The following is a 12,119-nucleotide window of genomic DNA, read 5'->3' on the forward strand; positions in this document are numbered from 1 at the left end:
CGCCTCAATTATTCTTTCTGCAGGACAATTTGTTACAATGATGGTATTGCGTGCTGGTGAACTTTTGCACACCAGTTTTTTGATAGCCTTTATTGGTGTAAATTACTACAACAGCAGCCTCTGCTCTAATAAGACACCACACCTCAATTGGTCATTTAGCTACTATTAATAGTACATTGGCTGATTGTCAACTATTGCTAACTTTCCACATTGATATCTTTTGAATCCCCTTTTGTCAGCTGTGCAATTATTTGCTTTATCTGGTGGCCTCTGCTCTGACAGACGCCACACCTCAAATTGTATAATTGCTTGTTATTTAAAAACCTAATAGATGTGTCTCCTAAATTAATGTTTTCCCAGGCTACTAATGACCAACTTGGTGTTGCTTCCTGGGAGGTTTTGCATACCGTCTGCATAGAATACACTTCGGTGTGGATTGCAGTTTCTTTGCTCAAAAACACATCACACCTTCAATTACTCATGTTGCATGACTAATAACCACCAACGTGATATTGCTTGCTGGTGAACTTTTGCACACTGTCTTTTGAATTTGCCTTTGTTACTCTTCAGAAGCTGCTAAAGCAAAAGGCGGAATCAAGCAGTCATTTGATTTCAAATATTTATTCACAGATCATCAACAAAATGTGTGCAAATTCACATGAATGCGTCGCTTGCACAATTTCAAAGAAAGTAACAGCTCATCAAAGTTCAGGAAATGTCATTAAAGTGCAGCTCAAATCAAGATTTTCCACAAGTCTTTTGCTTCTCATATCTGCACTTGAAGAAAAGGTCCAGTCTTTTTTTTTTTTTTCAGCCACTCTCGTCCCGGATCAGCATCACTCCCATCTGATGAGCTCCGGTCCGGCCTCCGCACTCTCTCACATCCGCCTCTGCACAGCCTGATGCAGTCGTGCCCACGCGCTGACGTCTTCTCGCTAATCATCGAGTGGGCCGTCATCGCTCTCACAACGCCTCCCCGAGTGTCCATCGTGGTGTCACGCCACTGAGCCAACCCCCCCCCCCCCTTTTTTTTTTTTTTTTTTACTAGCGTCTGAGTCCTTCTCCCCTCAGGGTATAATCCATAACATCCTGACCCAGAATGCACTGACTGGAAGGCTGCTTTCTCCTGCACGTGGAAGCAGGGATCGGACACGGGGGCGGGTGGAGGGAATGAGATGGCGAGCTTCCATTGTGGCCACGCAGCCGACTAATCCAGACAAACGGGAGGCAGAAAGGCCCGGGACACCCTCAAGTGAAGCCTTGACTTTCTTTCTTATCATCATCATCATCATCATCATCATCGATGCATCTTCAAGGGATTGGGGGAGAATGGCTGACTCAGCGTTCTGGGAAGGTGATGGTGGGAACCCAGTCGCACATGCTGCGGCTCTGCTCGCAGAACAGACTCAGCTTGTCCAGAGCAGGATCCTTCCATGGATTGGCACTGGGGCTCTGGAATTGAAAAATAAATAAATAAGAGGAATTGTAAATAAATATAGTATGATCATTATCAGACAGTATTATGATTGTGCAAAACCATATTTGGTCACTAATGTAGTATTAGTGTATGTGCCTTTAAGTGACGTGTCCTAGTGAGTGACGTCAGCTCTTTCATGTTCTCGAATTTTATATGTGACCATTTTTGGCACTAATAAGTCACGAAAACGTTGGTAGCTAGCCAAGCCCTTACCGTGACTAGGATGCAGTGGGCGTCCTTGGGCTCGCCGCCCTCGTCGGCGCCCACCAGATCTGCGAGGCGCTCGATGTCGGTGACGCGCACCACGTTGATGTCGTTGTCGAAACAGAACGCTTGGATGAGCGTGAAGTGGATCTGCAGGGCGATGTCGCATGCGTGCTCCTGGTCGGTGGCGAGCACGCAAAAGGCAACGCTGTCCGGGTCGCTGTTAAGAAGAGAATTACGAGTTAGAACCGGAATGATGACTTGTGCGTAAAAAAAAAATATAAAAAAATCAAACGTGCGTAAAATTCGTCCAAATACTCACACATTCATGACTTTAGCCGACTCGTACACGCCGACTGTCAGATAGTCTTGCTTCTTAGCGGCGAGCAGCAACTCTTCCAGTGCTGTGCCTGCACTTTGCACCCTTTTCCAAAAGACATAAAAAAAAACACACATTAGATACTGTGTGCGTGCACAAAATAACGTCCATCCGTTCAGAGTGCGACCAAGACTCACCTCTCGTTGTGTTCCATCGTGCTTTCCTGTCCGCGGATCTCCTCAAGAGTCATAGTTATAATCCACGCGTGATGCGAGTAAAAGCAGAACAAAAAAAGACAAGTGTAGCTCGTGTATTCCAGTGCGGTGTCGTTTGTTCTCTTCTCTATTTCAGCCGTTAAGATTCTGAGTTCAGAGCGAGCAGTGGGAGGTTTTATAAGGGAGACCGGCGTGGTTTCTCGGCAAGGGGCGGTCCTTTCCGCTCACGCTTCGCCCTGATTGGTGCACAGCAAGCCGGTCAGGAGGAAAGAAAAAGTCCCCCTGCCCCCCCCCTCCCCCCCCCCCCCCCCCCCGCCGCCCTCCACCACCGGCATTTACTGCTCAAGGTTTGTTGACAAGCCCACGCGGGGAAGGATTACGAACTTTCAAGAAATCACCCCCACCTCCTTTTGCCTTTGTCAACATAACCACAGTGTACAAAAAAACACGGTTAAAAAGGGAGGGGCAAGTGACATTTGAACTCTACTTGCCCGATTACCCAGTAAAATCGATCAAAAGTGTCGTGTTGTTCGAAAGTCAAACCTGGGTGCATTGCAAAACATGTTTACGTCTTCATCGTGTTTTTCCTGCATTCTCCTAGATTTTTTTTTTTTTTAAATCAGCCCACTTACACAACCTAAAAAACAAAACAAAACAAAAGCCTAAAAAGTCAATTTTCTTTAAGGGGGTTATATAACTTATATGCACAGAGTGATCTTTTCCCAAGACCTGTTGTTGAGATTGCGAATGCATGGGATAACGCAGGGAAAGGTTCAGAGGTGAGCTCCGTGCAACCTTCTCTAAAGTGCAGGACTTTCCCAGCTCGGGGAATTAACAGACTATAAATAGCACATTTTTCAAAAACTCTCCCTGGAAGCCAACAGACGTCTAATAAACAAGCTGGCTTGCTTGGAAGTATATTGGGAATGCGTGCACCTTTGGCTAGCAGCCTATTTATGCTGTACCTATCGTGGCGTGAGTGAAAAGGACGTTCACTTCCGGGTTGAGGCGCGACTTCCGTATGACGACACGTTTGTTTAGGGCGAAAAAGCCACTCGCCAGGTTTTTCTTAAAATAGCAAATGGAATTAGCTTAATTAGCGGTCTGTCGCCACGCGTATCGTTTATCCACGGGGGCTTTTTTTTAACACTACAAACCCCCCGTGTGTTTTACAATATAACACCATTCAAAGTATAATAATAATAATAATCATAATAATAATAATAATAATAATAATAATAATGATGAATCACACCGGAATGCATGTACTATTGTATTAGTTAATAAATCATTTTACTTTAAAAGTGATTTTATTTACTTGCTTAATAATTAATTACAATTAAATGACTTGTAAATCAAAACAAAATGAACATGAATGATTTTTTTCATACACATTTTAACTTTATTTTAGTCCATGTGCAAATGATCTATTCTAGCCTGTGTATTTGTTTTAAAATTCAAATTTAACACCCGCACCTTGAATACATTGTTATTGCATGGGCTGTGTTACTTTGTGCGCAGCTAATAGCTAGCCTTACATCGCCACCTACAGGCCATTCAAATCGCGACCTTCCCTCCACAAAAACTAGTCCGGGCTTGTTGCTTCGTAATCATGAGTCATGACTGCTGATGAGTCACCTGCCTCTACTTCCCCCTTTCAAAAAAAAAAGAAAAAAAAAAGGCTGATGTCATGTCTAATGCATTACAAATTGTTTGCCTAGCACGAGACAGTGCAGCAGCGTGCATGTGACAGAGCAAACTTGGATCATTTGGAGGAAATGCCCAAATGTTGAGTATCTACAAGATTATCATAAGACTTAATCCTGCGGTGTGTTATTTTTCCACCCAAGTCTGTTCAGAAAACATTTGGGCAAACAGTGGAACTTACAATTGCTGGTTAAGGAATAATCATGATTATTGGCAGGGATCTCTTTCATCTATAACCGGTTCAAACATCAAAGCGTATGTAGGAATGGAGAGCGGACATTTGTTATAATTGTACAATAGTTAATGTTTTATGCGTTCTGTAAGTGCTTTGTGATAGCTGTGGCTGTTTGAAAGCGCTATATAAATAAAGATGATGTGGAAAGCTTGTGAACATCAACTCAAGAAACCCGTTCCATACTTGGTACATAAAAACTTTATTACCATATACGTACAGAGGTCCAATGTACAGAAAAGCTACAATCATTTCAAGTTATTTACATTTTATTCTTCTGGAATCAGTGCCTTACCCCTCCCCACATTTAAAATCTCATCTGATCATAATACAGAGCAGTGCCCTTTTATATGCCATTATTATTAAAAGTAACATAAAAATACACTAAAAATGCATCACTGACATAACAGCTCATTACATTTTTGGCTATAGTTAACTGCACAACATCTGAGCATCATAATTGTTTGCACAAACTCGAGAATGCAATCAGGACAAGTATATAAAAACACAAGAATGGCTCCTTGTTAACAAAAAGAGTATCGTAGTGACTCTGGCGGTCATCACTTGACTGTCCACACAAAAGAGTCGACACCCTTGTTACAAGGGAAACGCTTAACATGTCGTCTATTTACAAGGCCAAATGTCCTGCAATGGCTTCATGGTGCAAATGATCCAAATCACTTTAATTAAATCAAGCAGCCTATTTCATTCTATCGAGCAATGGATGATGGAAGCTTATTTGTCAATAAAATAACTATTTCCTTCCTGGAGCTTGGGGCATTTTCAAATACATGCTTGTATTTTTGTATTTTCATTACTGAGCAAGTCATTTTTGCCCTTTACAACATAGAAAAGTGCTAATGAAGTAACAGTAGTACATCAAAATGTTAAGGATGACAAGTTTCCCATCTTTAAAGAAAACAGTGGAACAACCATTAACTTTTTTTTTTTTTTTTTTACTCCAGAAAACAATGGAAAGTAAAATAATTTGGTGATGTGTTCCTATGTAGCAGGAAGTTCTATTTTCCATTTATTGTCATCAGCTTCTGTGGGTGATTAAGTCCACAAAATATTGAAGTACAAATTGTACTACATTTGGGGGGTTCTAACTGTAGCTGCTCCGCTGTGTTGAGCTGGGTCATAATCCAGCTAAATTTGAACATATTCCCCCTTTGCGATATATTTTACCATAATGTCACATGGTCAAATGTCTCTCAAGTATCTCAATAGGCAGCGAATGCTTGAGAACATAACAAATGTGGGGTTTCATTACGGTTCCCCAGTTAGTTTCCGTTTTTCGCTGCTTCAGCTTCCCTCTGGTACAAATAATCAAAATATGGCTCCCTCTGGTGGTGCTACAGTGCTTCCGAAAAGTGGTTCATGTTCTCCACATTTTGTTATATAATCTCACCCTAAAATGCACTAAGTTCATTTTTCCCTCAAAATTCTACACGCCTATTTTTTTTAAAAATAATTTCTTAGGCTTTTATTTTTTAATAAATTGACAAAACTAAAAAATTAAATAAATAAATCAATAAAATAAAATAAAAAGGTTTTCATGTCATTTTGGGTTGTTGCGTGGAGAATTTTGAGGAAAAAAATAACAATGTGGAAAAAGTCAAGTGCTGTTAATACTTTCCAGATGCACCGCATACGTAACCACGCTACATCTCATCTGAACGATGCTGTTGTAATATAACAGACGGCGGCGGGTTCCGGTCTATCCAGTTCCCCTTGGACCCGGCCACCTCATACGCCACAGCGGCCACCACGACGGAATCTAAGGAGCCTTGCTGTAACCCGTCGGGCCCCCCGCCCGCTCCCGGCGTCACTTCCGCCGCCTGCGGGGATGCCGGGTAGTCGGCCGAAGAGTTGCCGTTGACGGCCGTCTCCGAGTCGGGCTGCTCCACGCGCTCGTAGTCGGGGGTGTGGTTCTTCTTACCGCCCGCAAAGATGACGTCGATGTTCTCCAGCTCGGCTTGAGGCAGCAGGCGAAGGTCCGGCTCGTCGTCTTCGGGTTCCAGGGAGGTCACGGCGTCGGTGCTCTCTGACGGCAGCGAGCGTAACGTTCGGGAAATGACTGCGATTGTGAACAAAACAAAACGGAGGACGGTTTTGATAAATGACTAAAAGAGTGCAGCCTGCTGAATTCAAGATTTTCTTTTTCTTTGTTAAGATAACAATATGTGTCATCTTTTTCTCACATCAGTTATATTTGTGTATAAATGACGTGCACTGCAAAAGCGGTGCCAACGTCAACAAGAGGAAAAAGAAAGGCAATGAAATGAGGACAGTAAGCCAATACATATTTGTGGTTCAGCAGTCACCAATTCACCTACTTTCATTCTGTTGTGGTGAACCAATTTGCTGTAAACATTTACCATTGTCTTCCGTGATGCATTTTCCCAGCAGATCAGAGTTGGGAAAATCACTTTTAACACGCCTTTCATTTATTGATGTGGCTTTTTGAGCAGAAGGCTGAACAAATGACTTCATAAAATGGGTTGAAGTTGCCCAAAGTTGATATCAATGAGTTAGATATGGCAAATGGCATCAAAAACGTTCAGGTTGTCCTCAGTTTACAATCCTACAGACGCAAGCTGCCATGCACCATCAATAACCGCCGCTAATGCTAATTAGGTCATAAGTAGCCAATTCATGATGGATGACAGTAATCATTGGAAATATCATTTCAAATCGGTAATGTTAAAAACATTTCTTTTAATAAAAGCTAATAACCTAAAATAGTCATACTGAACAACAAATTATTAATTTCAGAGCGTCTTAATTAATAAAAATATATGTGGATTTTGACAAATGTTTTGAGTTAAGTGTGTGTCATGTTAGCTTACAATGTACAATTGGGAGTCATGAGATGCAAATCTCGTTTTCTTTATCATTCTTGTTGTAATTAACGCATTATATTTTCAATGAAAATTTGCATGATTGAAACACTAAGAGGCTACTATCCACCTGATTATATGCCCTGTAAAATCAATCAGTATCTTGATTAGTTCAACTACACTTTGACCAGAAAATTTGGGGGAGTTGCTGGTATACCAAAAATGTTCAGTTTTCTTTCAAATTATATTTTCCTTTGATTTTTAAACATGTCAATTTGGATTTTTACTCAATCCCCCAAAAAACAACAATGAAAATTCAAATTATATAAGCAAATGAAAACAACATAAATTAGACAGCTTAAAATATCTTCTTTGATCTTTAAACGTTAAAATATGTCAACTTGTATGTTTACTCATCTGCCATCAAGTTTTTAATTTCTATGAAAAGAAAAATCAATAAATTAACAAAACAAAGCAGGAAATGCAATTCAAGGGTTAAAAAAAAAAAAAAGAAGTAATAAATAAGCATGTCTTTTTCGCGGTCTGATCACCTCTTCTGGAAACACGTTAAAAAGCCCAACTAAAAAACTGTAATTTCAAAATTCAACGTAGGAAGTCGATCAAAACTAGCTTTTCATCAAATGGCCACCATTTGCAATTTGCAAAAAGTGTTTTTCATCCTCCTGCTGTGTTTATTTTATGAGGCTAATAAAAGCACAATAGAAGGCGGGTGGAGCTGGAGCGTGCTTACTGGAAGACGGAAGGTAGAGTTCCTTCTGCTCCGCCTGGCTGCGAAACGGGTTGATCGACGGGAAGACGATGAGACAAAAGGAGAGCAGGAACACCTGCAGTATGGAAAGCACACTGCATGAAGAAAACAGAAAGTCAAAAAAAAAAAATGCGGGACGTCCTCTCACCATGACACACGTGCTTGTCGTGCTGGCCTTCAAGGTGGACATCTTGACCACGGCTTGCAGTTTCCTCAGCTGCTCAATTAAAGACCTGCCAGGTGGATAACGGAGGACGAGTGTGTTATTTTGTACTTATGCAAGGTGTGGCATCATCAAGTGTTCTTACATGTTCTGTTTCTGGAGCATTTGGACTTTCTTCTGCAGCTCCACGTTGTGCGCGGTGCAGACGGCGACCCTTGGGGGGAAGCAAATCGACCAGTTTCACGCACTCAATAATGATCAAGTCGCTAATTAGCACAGACACCCTTTTAAAAGCTCCTGATTGTCTTTAATTAGTAGGATGTGATTTACACATTAATGGCCTCCTCTCCAGTGAGAGAGTATTCTGAGCAATACTAGAGAGAAACGTGACGTTTTCTTTGCCTTTGAATGGAGACTAAAGCGCCAGCTGGCTGTGAAACAACTAACGACCCACTCGCATGAGTGGCCATTGTTTAGTTTTTTTTTTTTTTTTTTTTGGTGGGCTTTCAGGCTCTTGTCTCCTTCTCATTCTAATGTACAAACACACAGATAAGAAGAATTTCATCTCACCTGCTCTCTAAGCCGTCTACGTACACCTTCTTCTTCTTGCGACTCTCCTGAGCCGACTGCTTGTTGCGGATCTTCCTCCGAACCCTCTTCAGGGTCCTCTCCTCGACCTGCGTGCACAACAACAGCATGAGGAAATGTCACAACTAACATGACTTTCTATGTGCCTGACTTTCCCTTGTATTAACGTTTGCGGAATAAAAATGCTTGAAATCATTTGTACATGTCATCATCTTGTGGTGCGCCAGAAAACACAATCAATACATATGCAAAGGCGAAGTCAACTCAAAATATTTTCATTACAATATGTTGATTGTGCCTCCAATTGTCTAAACAGGCATTCGGATTCATATTGCATTTGTGGAATATGAGATAAGCAGTAAAATCCACCTGTTTTTAATACATCTCAGGGGCGGCCATTTTTGCCACTTGTTGTAGACTGTAAATGACATCACAGGCTCAAGGATCAGGTATCGACCAATCACAGCCAATCAAGCTGAGCTGTGATTGGGCATGAGCAACTGTGATGTCATTTTCACTGGACAGCAAGTGGCAAAATGGCCACTAGGCTTGGTTAAAAATATGCTCCGATTTTGTTTTAATAAAATGTCATGGAAATAAATACACGGTATGTAAATTTTTCTGTAAATAATTTCCACTTAGAAAAAAAAAATCTGTACGTGATAATCAAATCAAATTGCGAGGTTGCTCGATATTCACACACTTACCGCCATCATATTTATCCAATGGCTGAGCGTACCTTAGTAAGAGGCATATTAGTGGGAATGGTTGCTCCCTCTTTTGCCAGAAGTCGTTTCTCCTCCTCGGAGAGCACAATTTCCTTGAACTGGAACTGCAAAAAAAGTCACGATATAAGATTTTGCACGTAGTCTTGTATTTTGGCATGATTCTGAATGATTTGTGCATGAACTGACCTCTGGCGTGTTGTCGTGCTGCATCGTTTCCAGCATCGATTCCTCGATGGCCAGCGTACAAGGCAGCTCGCTGGCATAGTCGCTGGCAAAGTCTTCCTCCATTTCATCAGTCACCAGATTATCTGTGGGCATTATTTGAAGAGATTTAATATAACATTTAACATCTGGCAAGGAACTACCCATTTGACTAAACTTGGGTCATTTACATTTTTAGAAATTAACTCAACATAATTTTATTTTATAGGACACTTCAAAAATAAAGTTCTGTACACAAATAAATAATTGACTTGTCTATGGGCATTATGAAATGAATGCTGACAAATACCCAGATCAATGAAGACATCCGTGTCAGGCTTCTCTGCCCACACACTCTGCAGGACATCCGCGTCTTCACATTTGCCCCTGAGCAAAGAGTAGCTATGATCCGCCCGGACACTCAAGGCCTCCGGGTTCTCGGTCTGCAGCTCCTCAGCGACGACGGCGGGTTCGGAGCACAGCGGGCTCGGGTTGGAGTAGCTGGGACTGTGCAAGACGTCGATGTCGCCGCCCTCGGGGCTCGGGCAACCCACGGGGGTGCCGTTCCCGACGCGGCCGCCGCTGCCGCTGTAGTCAGAGATGCCGCTGTCGCTGCTCAGTGGGGAATGGGAGGGACAGAGGGTCTCGATGTTGTCGTCTTCCTGAAACAAGCTGAGCACCTGTGCAGGGGTAAGATGGACAAATAACACCTTTGAGTTCATCTTCGCAGCTTATCTCACTATTTCTATATTTAAGTCTGTCAATTGTATCCAAACTAGCACGATTATTTAATTCTGTACAGCTACTGTAAAATGCAAGGGACTCTACTAAGGAGTAAAATGGTTCGCTTCAGAGTTGATTTTTCTTTTTCTTTTTTTTTTTAAACAAAAAAACAAAAACATCTAATATAATAAAAACAACTTAGTGGATTAATTTGTTTCTGGTTCTAATTGATGCAATCGAAGAGGTAAGTCAAACATTTCCTTTGCAATATTAAATGTACTTAAAGGAACTGGAATTTGTTTACAGAGTGATACTGCCACCTAGTGGCGCTTCACGGGTATTGCAGGAATTCATGTGTGAGTAGTGGATAAGTGTATTTAAATTGTTTTTTAGCTTGGTGAAATTTATTTTTATTTATAATTTATATTTAATTAAGCTTATTGTTCATATTGCACCAAGCAATTTATTTCCAGTGTCACAGAAAGTGCTGGTTTGGGTTCCCTTTCTGGTTTGCCATCACGGAAAAGACAAAAATGACCTAAGATAAATAAGACAAAAATTTGTCAAAAATGTACACGAGATGAAAACATGAGGTGGGTAAAAGCAAATAATAAAAAAAAAATAATAATCTACAAAATTTATATAAAAACAAAATTGCCCAATGATTTAGATCTAAGCTGAAATCTCACGAGATCTGCAGACATCGCACATGATGACAGTTTGAACAACAGCATACTCCATTTCCATTTTTTCATATCGGTTCATGTATTAAAAACAAGACATTTTGGAAGCCTTACATTCTGTTCGGAGTGCCACGAATCAATGAGCGTACTGACGTAAGCAAAGAGCTGATCTTCGGAAGATCCATCCAGGCCGTCATCAAACTGCAAACCGAGAAGGTCTGCTCCATCCATGTTTGCTTGGTCCTCTGTGAGTGACATCTGCGGTGGACATATTCCAAATCATATTAAACACCACGTAACGTAACATAAAATAACAGACTGTCACTTTATCCCTCATGTGAGTGGAATTAAATAGGGTTTTTTTTTGTCAATAGGATGTTGCATCAGTAATCAAAGTTTTCCACACTCTACGATGACGACACATTTATAGCACACGTTTACAAATATGGACTTCATGTTGCATCACTCAGCATGACCTAATCTTCATGTGAGCCCCGTTGCCCCACCCCCTCACTCCTTGATCACGTGGATGTGCTTGCAATGTCAACACAAAAGCGATTCAGCATAAAATGCAGCAAAATGCTATGATTTAAAGTCAGAATGCTTTTCACGTTAGCATTACATTGTGAGACTGTGGTGAGGGGCATGTGATTAGTGTCACGCGAAACACAAATACACTCTTGCGTTTGTTTATTTGCTGACGACCCATTTGACACAATCAATGTGATACGCAATTTTTGTGTGCGTTTAATCATTTGCATTTCGTTGCGTCCCTTTATAAGAACAAAATGACATGCTTGACCAAGATCTTCAAGCTGTTGGAGCTAGCATTAGCTTAACTAGCATGGTACCATTATAACGGTTTAATGTCGGACTGAAACACGCAGAGCAGCAAACTGTTAAGGACGCCGACTTGGCATGGGAATCAGTTTTCTTACCACAGAAGGCAAAATCCAACTTGAATGAGTGAATCTGGGTCTCGCCGTCTTTGTGTTTTTTTTCCCCCTCGTCTGTGTCTCTGTCAACTGTTTGTCAGTCACAACGTTTCCTGTTCCTGTTGAAAGCTCCTTCCAACAAGGCAAAATCTGCGTCATCACGTGAAGGCGGAAGTGGTACGCATACGCATACTTACACAAAGCATTGTGGGAAATGAAGTCTTATGTGCATATTTCGGCAAGAATTTCCGACTCCAATAGAAAAAAAATCCTTAGTATTTTCTCTGCTCAACATTAAACTACAACAACTTTAAATTATTTTACGACTTCTA

General features: G+C 41.3%; 2 protein-coding genes across 2 annotated transcripts; both read right to left on the minus strand.

Annotated features, from left to right (window-relative positions):
• Positions 1-602: 602 nt before the first annotated feature.
• On the minus strand, positions 603-2,371 carry gadd45ga (growth arrest and DNA-damage-inducible, gamma a). The gene is made up of 4 exons (XM_077522126.1): positions 2,198-2,371; positions 2,004-2,105; positions 1,691-1,901; positions 603-1,452 (listed from the first exon to the last, which is right to left on the minus strand). The coding sequence occupies exons 1-4, from the start codon at positions 2,248-2,250 to the stop codon at positions 1,339-1,341; spliced, it is 480 nt and encodes a 159-aa protein (XP_077378252.1). The 5' UTR covers positions 2,251-2,371; the 3' UTR covers positions 603-1,338.
• A 1,966-nt stretch (positions 2,372-4,337) lies between these two features.
• Positions 4,338-11,936, minus strand: creb3l3l (cAMP responsive element binding protein 3-like 3 like). The gene is made up of 10 exons (XM_077522125.1): positions 11,791-11,936; positions 10,967-11,110; positions 9,757-10,126; positions 9,432-9,553; positions 9,257-9,349; positions 8,500-8,606; positions 8,075-8,143; positions 7,915-7,999; positions 7,749-7,842; positions 4,338-6,234 (listed from the first exon to the last, which is right to left on the minus strand). Exons 2-10 carry the CDS (start codon positions 11,108-11,110, stop codon positions 5,819-5,821), a joined length of 1,500 nt encoding a protein of 499 aa, XP_077378251.1. The 5' UTR covers positions 11,791-11,936; the 3' UTR covers positions 4,338-5,818.
• Positions 11,937-12,119: the final 183 nt, after the last annotated feature.

This window comes from Festucalex cinctus, chromosome 5 (genome assembly GCF_051991245.1).
Source record: "Festucalex cinctus isolate MCC-2025b chromosome 5, RoL_Fcin_1.0, whole genome shotgun sequence".
Taxonomy (NCBI): domain Eukaryota; kingdom Metazoa; phylum Chordata; class Actinopteri; order Syngnathiformes; family Syngnathidae; genus Festucalex; species Festucalex cinctus.